Raw genomic sequence first — 12,026 nt, 5'->3', positions numbered from 1 at the left:
AGAACATTGATATCGTTGAGTATACCTGGTAAGCTGAAAAATGCGTGCCATATCCAAAGATCTTCTGATGCAACAGCTTCTAAGACAATTGTCGGCTTTCCTGAACCACGTGTGAACTAACCTTTCCAAGCCGTTGGACAGTTTTTCCACTCCCAGTGCATACAGTCGATGCTGCCTATCATCCCCGGAAACCCCCGTACCTCTCCAACATCGAGTAATCGTTGAAGATCCTCGGGTGTAGGTCTTCGTAGATACTCATCTTCAAACAACTGTATTATTGCATCAGTAAAATTTGCCAAACATAAACGTGATGTACTGTCACCAAGTCGGAGATATTCGTCATATGTATCTCCCGACTGACCATATGCGAGCATACGTATCGCTGCCGTACACTTTTGAAGTGGAGATAGCCCGTTCCTTCCGGTAGCATCTCTTCTTTTCTGAAAGTACGGAACTTCAGTACTTAGACGGTCGACAATGCGAAGGAACAATGGCTTGTTCATTCGAAACCGCCGCCTAAACATATCTTGTGTGTACGTTGGATTATTACTGAAATAGTCGTTGCATAGTCGAATGTGTCCTAGTTCTCGATCTCTTTCAATATAAGCTCGCCTCTTTGGTTTGTTGGTTTGACCATCAATTACTGTATCGATGAAATTATCAACTACTTCATCGACCAATTCATCAAAAACTTCATCCGCTTCATCACTTGATGAGGAAGACATTGTTGATGATATTTATTGTAATATTTTTCCTACAAAAGGCAATAGGGAGGAATTTTTAATAAACTTTTAAAACAAATTTTTATTTCTTATATATGGTATGCTTTTCCTCTTTTAAAGTTTATTTCTCTATTTCTCTTCATTTTTTTTTTGGGTTTTAACCTTAGTTTTTTTTTTATATTATTTTGGTTTTAACCTTAGTAAAGTTTTTCATTAAAATTATAAATCTGTTTATTTCTCTTGAATCTTTTTTTTTTGGGTTTTAAGTTTAGTAAATTATAAACCTTTTTTTGGTTTTAAATATGATAATATAGAATTTAGAATTTCATTATTTAAGGATATGTTCATTACTTAGAATTTTTGGTTTTCAACTTACCTCTGTTGAATGGAAGAGATGATCTGTGGGGTTGAGGAGTAGTAGAGTTGATTCCTTGTGTTGATTGGTGATTCTTGTTTGATTGTTGTTGTGATTCTCGTGGTGTTGGTTGGTGATTCTCGTAGTGGTGTTGGTTGGTGAGATTCCGAGATGGTGAGATAGTTTTGATAAAAGTATGGCTGATGGTAAGAAGAATCAAACTGATGTATCACATAGTTGGTAAGATAGTTTTGATAAAATGCATGAATGAGATAAATAGAATGAAACACATAGTCATTTATATAGAAAAACATTGAAGCAAGTAGCATGTGGGTACATACACCTGTGAGTACAAAAGCAAAGCCGTGGGGACATACCCTTGATTTGATACATACATAAAACGAGTGTAGAAAGTTGGAAAACACTACACTCTCCCGTGATTCCATCTTACATAACCTACCACTACAACCACCTACTACTACATTACCACCCGTGACTTGATTTGATACATAAAGAAACAGAGACCTGCAACCATCCACGCATCCTCCTCCTTGAACTGGTGACCTACAAAGCACAACAGTTACAATATCAATATACATCAAGGAAAAGATTTAAACACAAACATCATACACTGCATTTCCTAGCAACCTACTATAAATTTCAAAAAATAAATAACCACTCACCAACTTAAAGCAATTCAGATATGAGTTTGTTTTTTAGAGCAAGCTCTTGATCTGTAAGTGTATCAGCGTTTTTTCCTAGCAACCTATCAAGTATTTTCTGTTTGGATAAGGATAACATATTCTTGGCTGCTAGAATGGTTTCGATTTGATCAAACGCTGCTTCATTGCCATGCTTCTTGCATTTTGCTGCTTTGCTAGCCTTGACTCCGGGAGGTCTAACATCTTCCTCGCGACCCACCTCATCCGCAGTTTCCTTCCTTTTCTCCTTTGCACCATTTGATGTCAGACTGTGTGATCTCCATTTTTGATCAAACCGAAGCTCCCTCCAACAATGTTCAAGAGTGAACTTGGCATTGTAGTCATTAAAGAAGATGTCATGAGCCGCCTTCATGACATCATTCTCAGTTTGTCCACTGGCTTGCTTCTTCAAAGCAGCTTCGTGACATCCCACGAACTTGCAAACCTGTTCATTAACCCTACCCCACCTCTGCTTACATTTACTCCACTCCCTAGGAACGGAGCCAACAAACAGAGGGCTTGCATTCACACACTCCTCTATGCGCTTCCAAAATGAGCCAGCCTTCTGCTCATTACTCACGATTGGATCCTTGCTTGTGTTCAACCAAGCACTGATCAACACCACATCTTCTTTGGTTGTCCACTTCCGCCTTTCCGTAAGTTTTGGAACCTCAGAACAACCAATATCTATTGGTTGACTGCTCTGGGAGGCAAGGAGGTTAACGAACCCGTGAGAGTTAAGGGAAATTGGTTCCATTTAGTTTTAGATAGAAGTTTTAAAAGTTTGGTGTGTTTTGAGATGTGGATCATGCCTATGTTTTAATACTAGTTTTAGTGTTAGAAAGTACAACAAATTGATTACGTGTGTGTGTTTGTCTAACTACCAAGCATTGATTAAACTAGTTTAAGTATGGTGTGTGTGTTTGGTTTTTCGTGTGTCTGTTTGTTGTGTGTGTTTTAATTACTCTATACTTGTTTTAGTGTTTGGTGTGTGTGTTTTAATGACTCTATAACAAGTACAACATAGGTATAACTACACAGATATCATTGAATGAACATCAAATAAATTTTAAAAACTCAACTACACCGATTTGATATACAACCATTCACTACCATTGAATACGCAACTACCTATAATTTTTAAAACTCAACTAAGTGTGGTTAAACTCTAGCTAGCTACCACTGTAGTTAACCAGTGTAGAGTAAGGGTTACCTTTTGTTTTCAGTCGAAGCAGAGCTTCTCCAAGACCTCAACCTGCATAGAGAGGTTATAAACCTGCCCAGTGAGGTTATCAACCTCTGCCTGTACATGAAAGAACAATCATACAGTGTTAGTCAATGCATAAAAAATTAAGAAATATTTTACAAAATTGAAATCAAATTAGAATCTAGTTACCTCCAGTCTCTGAATGTGGTTATTGACCTCCGGCACCCAATTTATCACCACCTCCACCTCCTCCAGACGCTTAGTGAGGCGTTCGATCTGCTCCTCGACACCAATGACCCAAGGCTGACGATAATGAAACCCATCAGCCTTGGTAAGAACAGAAAAAACGATTCCTTTTAGAACCCTAACTATAAACTAAATCGATAACAAATCCCAAATAAACGTACCCGCATGACGATTTTAAACCAGAAATCTATACCCCCTTTTCGATTTCGAACCCTACGACAAAACCCCCAAAACCATAAATCAAAACCCCCAAATCGATTTTTAACCTAAAACGCTTTCGACCCCAAACGATTGAATCAATCGGTGAAACTAGTGGATACTCACCTCAGATCGTCTACGAGAGAGTATGACGTCGATTAGATCGAAGAAAGAAGAGAAAATGATCCGGCTATCGCGTCGCACGAAAAATCGCCAGGGAGAGAACGAAACCCTAGCTTTAGAAGTGAGAAGTGAAAATGAATGATCTATCGCGAATCCCTTTTTTTCTCCGTCTACATGCGGACTCGCGTGTCCACTCTGCTATCGACGCGTGGCTTGATCCCGTATCATACGGGTTCACCCGCAAGAGACGGATCACGATATTAAACCCAATAAACATTTTCTTTTAATCGAATGGGCCTAGGATCCCGAGCCCGTGATCCGGTTATAAACCGTCGATGCGGAAGCTCTAAGGTGGGGAGGGTGTGGTATTTCTTCCTATATAATAGTAACTATATGTATTTAGATGATTCATCTGGATGCATGGACGAAATGAAGAAACGAACAACATCTGGATAAAACATTTAGATGGACCATTTGAATGTATGTTACGGATGTACAAACGAACATGCCATACTAACTATATTTATTTCTACTCTTAAATGGGCTGGATTAGAACGCTGATGCAATGTGATATTTTTTTCGAAAAAATTCTAAATAAAAATTTCGAGTCTATCCAATTTTCTTTAAGAAAATGATTTAATTCAATTATTCTTATTGGTTTGAAAAATACATATGACCTTTTTGTTTCTTATCATTATATAGTCACCCATGCGTCATATTCCAAAGTATGTGGACGTGTTTGGCTCGTATCAAAGAGGTTCCATTATATGTATATATTTAAACAGAACCACACAGCATAGGCTTTTTTTTTGTTTTCTGTTGGATTAAAATTAAATTGATGAATTCAAAGTCATACAAACTGATATTCGAAAACAGAGTCTTCTCGGAATGAGACGTCATCAATAAGAGCATCGCAAATGCTAGAGAGCGGGAAGCTGCTCAAGTAAAGTCTGGTTTCAGTTTAAAGCACTGGCACCAGGTCCCGGATGTTGCCTGGACACCTCGGATCTCTCCTGGTCATGTTGTTTGTCACGTCAAGCTCAGGTAATTATGGTATTGGTGTTAATTTTTCAGGTTGTGGAGCTGCTGTTCCTCTAGAGCTGTAAACTGGCCGAGCCCATCTCCATTAGCCAATATCCATTGTCCATTTATTGTTTGCGGACAGAGAGTGACCATGCCCATTAAGAACCATGTCCATTAAGGACCATACCCACTAACACCCATATTTTTATGGGCTGCTATGTGGTCCATAATGACCATATAAAAAAATTTAAATTTTAATTTATAAGCTTACAATTATATATACAAGTTCATAAAATTAAAATTCATCCATAAATTCAAAAGTACAATAATACATAAGTTCATAAGTACAACAATTTTGGTTTTGGCGAGAAAAATCGATTTTGCGGTTTGGCAGGAAAACTTGATTTTCCGGTTTGGCGGGAAAATTCAATTTTGCGTTTTGAAGAAAAACTTAATTTTGCGGTTCTGACGGAAAAACTCGATTTTCTGGTTCTGGCGGGAAAATTTGATCAAAATTTAAGCGAAAAATCGATTTTACGATTTTAGCGGAAAAACTTAAATTTTAGAAACCCTAGGTTTTGTGACCATTGGACAGTCCACGTCCATAAAGCCCAAGACCAATAAAGACCATTTTTTTAATGGTCTTCCACATTTTGTCCAATAAAAACCAATGGAAAAAATGGGTTTGTCCATATTAAGTCCGTTTGTATATGGACATGGGCAACCATTGGACGGCCGCCCATTTGACACCTCTATGTTCCTCCAACCATAAGCGATTCTCGTTCTTCTGTATCTTCAGCACTTATGGGTGAAGTCCTTGCTGTTCGTAAGGCAGTCATGATTGCATCTGCGTCAAATGTCTGATCGCTGGTAGTTCTATCGGATTCCAAAGTTCTAATCACCTTGATGAGAGCTAAGGAATCACGCCCGAAACTGTTTGACATCTATCATTTTAGCTATCTTTTGATGTAATTTCCTTCTTCTACATTCCTCGTTGGTGTAATGGCAAGGCTGACCTGGTTGCTAAGACAGCCCTCCCCAGTCTGAATCCCTCCTCCAGAAATGGAAAGCAAGCGGTTTGACCAAAAAAAGAATTCAATGTTTTACATCTAAGCCAACAAAACACAACACAAGCTTTTCAGAAGTAGAATACTTAATCAATCCATCATGGGTTTTGTATATGTGACATACACTTTTGTATAATATATAGAAAAGTAACATGTATATTTTTTTAATGTAATTGTATACCAGTGCCGGATCTGAGATTTTCGTGGTCCAATACGAAATTAAAAAAATGAGGCCCTTAAATAATACATAAAAATTTAATCCATAAAAACTTTAAGGTAAAAACAAAAATTACAATATCACTGAAACTAGTAAAACTGTATGAGTTCTTTAAAATATTTTTTCTTGCATTTTTTATGGTTACCAACCGTGCTACTCAGTAGAAATAGGTTTTACAAGGTCCCACCACCTCATTAAACTTTACGACAAATAGCAACAATGTAAAAAAAAATATTAGGCGTAATTTTTTTAAATAAATCAAGAGTAGGCATGGGCATTCGGGGTCCCAATCGGATTTCGGTTTAGTTCAATTGGTTTTTGGTTTTTCGGGTTTATCAAAATCAGCCTCATTTGAGTTATATGAAAATTCGATTCGGGACCGGTTCGGGTTCTATCGGGTTCGGGTCGGGGTTAGTAAATCTTCAAAGAACCAGTACAACCCGATGTACTTTCGGGTTTGGGTCCCAATCGGTTCTTTGGTTTAAATATACATGATTTATATCTACTTTGTAACCAAAAAGTAAGTAAAATGGGTTCTTCGGTTTTAAAATACTTGATTTGTACCTATTTTGTAATCAAAACATAAATAAAATCGGTTCAAAAAAAAGAAAGGAACATCAAATGTGATCATTCAAAATCAAGTGAAAGGCAAACATAGTTATTGATCAGTTATTGATCGAAAGAAAACTAAATAAATGAAAGCATAAAACGAAAATTAAGTTCTCATGAAATGAAAAACATTATTCAATAAAAACAAAACCAAAATCTAAATACTTCAACCTTCAACCGCGACATTCAACCATCAATCTTCATATAATAGATAAATATTTTAGATGTTCAGTGTATTTTGAATACATATTAGGAACCGAGATCATGTTTGGTACAAGTTCTTTTTGGAAATTTTGAATGTTTCGGGTTCTATCGGATATCCATTTAGGTTCGGATTCGGTTCGGATAATATCCATAACCCAAAATACCATAAACCAAGATCCATTCGGTATTTATGCCGGGTTCGGATCATTTTTATCGGATCGGGTTCGGTTTGAGTTTTCGGGTTCGGTTTATTTGCCCAGCCCTAAATCAGAGGCCTCATTCAATTGTTTCATCCCATTCAATTGTTTCATGCGGATGTGTTCAACGCTGGCACTGTTGTATACCGATAGATTTTATGATACTACTAAAGTGTCCCGAACCATAGGAGAACCATTGCACTAATCTAGAAGACTATCTTCTTAGATTTGATTAGGCTTCATTTTGCACGCATGTCATATGTAACCAAAATCGCTTTGTATATCAACTGCCTCAGGTTGATGATTGCTTTAGATTGTCATTTCACTTAGAATTGAAGAAGGAAAGGGATCCTCTTCTACCTGTCTGTCTCTCTCGGTTTCATCATGATTGAATCACAAACTTGATGTGTCAGTTCAAATTCACTTCCTTCTTTTTTTTTTGGTAGGAAATTGGGAGAAAGAACTCCCAATATTTATTCAAAAGCAAACTTCATCCTATAAACGAGTTGGTCGTGGCCTTAGAGGTCCATCGACATCCTCTCGCAATAAGCTAACAACATCTGACGGCGCAGCGGCTAATTTATGAAAACCAAACGAAAGAGAGAAAACAAGGTTAGCTAAACCATCAGCTAAGTGGTTTGCTTCCCTATACACATGAACTATTCGGACCAACCAGTCCCTTGTTAAGAAGCCATGGCACAAACGTACCAGAAAAGATAGCGGGTGAGTGTCCCCAATCCCTTTTGTGAGAAACTCCACCACCATTATAGAATCAACTTCCAACTCCAGCCTACTAATACCTTTTTCCCAACCGATCACAAGCCCATAGTATACTCCCCAAAGCTCTGTCAAGGGGGCAGAGCACCTTCCTATGTTAAGAGCAAAACCACCACACCACTCACCCTCACCATTACGCAACACTCCCCCTGCAGACGCCGGTCCCGGGTTCCCATGAGAGGCCCCGTCGGTATTAAGCTTCATCCAACCCACCCGAGGAGGCGTCCATCCTATCATCCTTGTGACGCTGCTACGACATTCCATACCTCCATTCTCCACTTCATTGGCTGACATCACTTCTTTGGCCAGGTTACGTAGAAATTGTACTCTATCTCTCCACAACCGATTCTCTCCAAAAACATTCCCACATCTCCACTTCCATCTCCACCACGTAGCCAAAGCGAAAATTGTGGCCCAAGGAACTCCACTCCTTGCGTCCTTATCACATAGATTACGGTAAAGCCACTCAAACAAAGGCATCGAGAAGAAAGCTTGTCTCCTCGTAGATGGGACAAATCTATTCCATATTCCTGTCATCGCTGGACAATCTCTAAGAACATGCAAGATTTTTTCGATCCCTCCCTTACAGACCTGACACACATCTGTTCCACTAAGATGCCATCTATATCTCTCTGCGTTAGTCATAATTGCCTGATTTACAACAAGCCAGAGGAAAATTCGTACTCTCTCAGGAGCCACCACACGCCACATACTTCTAAAGAAGCTTTCCATATATGGCCTCGGCGTATCTTTACGTGTGATCAGGTTGTAAGCAGACTTTACTGTAAACTGCTCATTTGGTGTCTCTCCCTAAGCCAAGCGGTCCTGCACTCCAGAAACATTATCTACCACCACGGCCGCAAGTTCAAGCCGTGTATCCTCTGTAACAAAAGGGGAGATTCTAATTAGATCCCAACCTTCGCCTTCCACCCATAACTCTCTCGCAGTTATATTATCATACCCATCTGGAAGATCCGCAATAGCAATCATCATAAGTGATTGACCTGAAAGCCACCTATTTGTCCAAAACTTGATTCCTCTTCCGTTACCAATGACCCAAGTGTGCCCCTTAGTCACCACTTCCCTGATCCCCATTACTATACTCCTCCAAGTAGACGAGATCTTCTTGCCCACTATCATCCAAGTTGGATCATGAATATCCCTCACTGAATACTTACTACGCAACACCGTAGCCCATAAACTCTCCTTGTCGTTCAACAGACGCCATCACACTTTAGCTATTAAAGCTTTATTCATCTCTCTGGGCATTCTAATTCCCAGGTTACCCTCAGCTTTTGGTATGCAGATTTTAACCCAACATACCAGATGTTGTCCACTTCCCCACACGAAGCTTCTTGATAGGCTATCCAGTTTCTCAAGTGTGCTAACAGGCAGGTATATCGTGCTCATCGAATGCACCGGTATTGATGATATCACTGCCTTCGTTAGAGTTACCCTTCCTGCAAGGCTTAGGGTTTGCTTCTTCCAACCTGCTAATTGTGAAGCCACTTTCTCGAGGACATCCTCAAAGGTATCTTTATTTATTCTCTTCTGTAGAATCAGCATACCCAAATATTTTCCAAAGTATCTTGTTGATGCAATGCCACGTTGCCCGGCTTATCCTTTCCCCTCTTTCTCTATTAACATTACTAGAAAAGAAGATCTTGGACTTCGGAAGACTTACTTTCTGCCCAGAAGCTCTACAAAAAGTCTCCAACACTTTCCTTATGACTCGAACTTGCTTCACTGATGCTTCAGCAAACAAGATTAAGTCAACCGCAAAGCAGATATGAGATAATTTCGGTCTCCCTCTCGACAGACTTATGGGTTTCCATTTCTTATCCTCCACCGCTCTGTCTATCAAATGGCAGAGTCTCTCCATACACAACACAAACAGATATGGGGACAATGGATCTCCTTGTCTAAGCCCTCTCGATGGCTTAAAAGATTCTGACTTTTCTCCATTCCACAAGATACTCACCGATGGGCCAGAAACACATTCCATGATCCTTCCAACCCAATCTCCTGACAGGCCGGCTGCCCTTAGCGTATCTTCCAGAAAATCCCAGCACACCCTGTCGTAAGCTTTCTCCAAGTCTAATTTTAAAAGCATCCAACCTTTTTTTCCTTTCTTTCTTCTCATAGAATGTACAACCTCCTGGACTACCACAATATTATCAGCACTTAACCTACCCGGGATAAAGCTAGACTGAGCAGAGCCAATCAACTTCTTCATAATCTCCTTCAATCTCCCTACCATAGCCTTTGTGATGACTTTGAACAACACGTTGCAGAGGCTGATGGGGCAAAACTGGGTGGTACTCTCCGGCTTCATCACTTTTGGAATCAAAACAACAAGGGCGTCATTTGTGCCTTCTGGTAACTGCCCCGTTTCAAAGAAGAGGAGGACGAACCTGACCACAGACGCACCTACTGTCTCCCAACATCTTTGATAAAAGACTGGCTGAAACCCATCAGGTCCTGGCGCCTTAAAACTTCCCATAGCTCTTACAGCTTTCTCCACTTCCTCTGCAGAGAAATTTATGTCCAAGCTAACATGATCTTGGCTAGTGAGACACACAAATCCCATCGCCGGTAAGCTTTGTGTTACAGTATCAACATTCTCCAGCGAGTATACTTTCTTGAAATAGTTGATTGCGTGTTCCTCAAGCTCACGGGCATCCGATATCCATTTGTTCTCCTCATTCTTCTGCATATCAACTCGGTTACGCCTCCTCCTAATGATTGTCGACGTATGGAAAAAATTGTGTTTCTATCTCCATGAATAACCCACTTCTCCCGCGATTTCTGAAACCAGATAAGTTCCTCCTGTTCCAGCACTATCTCAAACTTCTTAAGTAGCTCACCCTCTCTCACCAGTAACTCATCTGTGTGGTTCTGCTCAATTCGCTCTTGTATTTCTTTAATCTCCACGACTAAGGTCTCTTTTCTTTTTTGAACATTCCCAAACACTTCTTTATTCCACTTTCTAAGTTTCACTCCCAACTTCTGTAAAGCTTCTCTTGTGTCAATATCACGGTCCCATGAAGCTACTAGTAGGTTTTTAAACTCACTATGCTGTAGCCATGCCGCCTCAAAACGGAAAGGACGTCTGCACGCGTTCCCTTGTACTCTGGCGCGAGCTGTAGATACAAAGGGGCATGGTCAGAAGCCAAGAAAGGTAGATGCGAGACTCTTGCCTCCTGCCACTTGAGTCTAGAATGAGCGCAGCATAACAATCTGTCCAATCTCTTAGCAACAAATGTACTCTCTGTTTTCCCCCTCTTCCATGTGAACTGGCTTCCGCTGAATCCCATGTCTATGAGCGACATTTCATTAATCCAATCACCAAACGTTAAAGAATCCTCAGACAGTCTCCCATTTCCACCACTTCTTTCATCCAATCTTACAATCGTATTAAAGTCCCCACCAATGATCACCGGACCAAACGCATTGCGAATCATCTCTCCCAATTCAGCCCATAAACCACTCCGACGGCTCGGTGTATGTGGGAACCGAAATTCGCACTGTCGATTTCCGTTAAAATAAGGAAAATAGTAGAACCTTAGTTTACCAGAGGTCCCAGATATCTACTAATACCACACACCAAGCAATCAGAACACGAAACGAAAACAGTAATAAAATAAGAAATCAGAAAAGAGAGCAAGATAGTTCTTATTCCGAATCTGCGTTTGAGCGTTTACAACAAAGTAGGTGCCTGGGCTACGAGAGCTGTTGGCGAGATTCCTAGTTCTAAAACCCTAAGACGGCAAAAACCTAATTGAGTCGCAGCTCGAATAACAAAAACGGAAAAATGCCTAAATCGCTCTAAGTGCTAAGTTTGCTCTGAGAAAAGTCCTCCCCCATGCCTCTCGCCTAGAACTCCTTATATACTGGCTCCAAGGTCGGTTCACACTTTTCCCCTTCTGCCCTTAAGCCGTCATAGCATAAAAATGGAGATATTCTATTTTTCTCCGATCTTCGTAATTATCTTCAAATTTTCGTATTTATCCGCGGAAACTTGACATTTATCTTTTCTTGCGAACCAAGCGTAAACCGTCCCGTGGCTTACGGGTCGTTGGTTAAGAAATCGTAAGTTGGGCTCCGAGTCATGTCTTAGGTCCCTTTGGGCCGTTTTCTGACTCAAAGCGTTTATTACGGTTTTTTTCGATAAAGAACGAACTTTCCGCGGTTTTCACGATAAAGTTTGACCGATAACTTAGAATGGCGCGGGATCGCGAAATGGGTTCGCTACGGTCTTCGGGAGACAGCATCGAAGGGTAGACGAGAACGCATGGACTAATGTTGTATCGACGTTCCGGAAGAGCTCGGTTGCAACGTAGCGACCTAGCCTTGGCTCGGGCTCGGGCTCGATCGCTA

At 40.3% G+C, this 12,026-nt stretch overlaps 2 protein-coding genes across 2 annotated transcripts; both read right to left on the bottom strand.

Annotated features, from left to right (window-relative positions):
• Positions 1-116: 116 nt before the first annotated feature.
• On the bottom strand, positions 117-725 carry LOC106324469. The gene has a single exon (XM_013762432.1). It carries the CDS (start codon positions 723-725, stop codon positions 117-119), a length of 609 nt encoding a protein of 202 aa, XP_013617886.1.
• Positions 726-1,764: 1,039 nt separating this feature from the next.
• LOC106324468 (glutathione S-transferase T3-like) lies at positions 1,765-2,535 on the bottom strand. The gene has a single exon (XM_013762431.1). It carries the CDS (start codon positions 2,533-2,535, stop codon positions 1,765-1,767), a length of 771 nt encoding a protein of 256 aa, XP_013617885.1.
• Positions 2,536-12,026: the final 9,491 nt, after the last annotated feature.

This window comes from Brassica oleracea, chromosome C2, assembly GCF_000695525.1.
Source record: "Brassica oleracea var. oleracea cultivar TO1000 chromosome C2, BOL, whole genome shotgun sequence".
NCBI classification, from domain to species: domain Eukaryota; kingdom Viridiplantae; phylum Streptophyta; class Magnoliopsida; order Brassicales; family Brassicaceae; genus Brassica; species Brassica oleracea.
This window is presented reverse-complemented; position numbering and strand designations above follow the sequence as displayed.

Bases quoted from the DNA above. Each gene is read 5' to 3' on its own strand.
- LOC106324468 (XM_013762431.1), bottom strand. From the start codon at position 2,535: ATGGAACCAATTTCCCTTAACTCTCACGGGTTCGTTAACCTCCTTGCC.
- LOC106324469 (XM_013762432.1), bottom strand. From the start codon at position 725: ATGTCTTCCTCATCAAGTGATGAAGCGGATGAAGTTTTTGATGAATTG.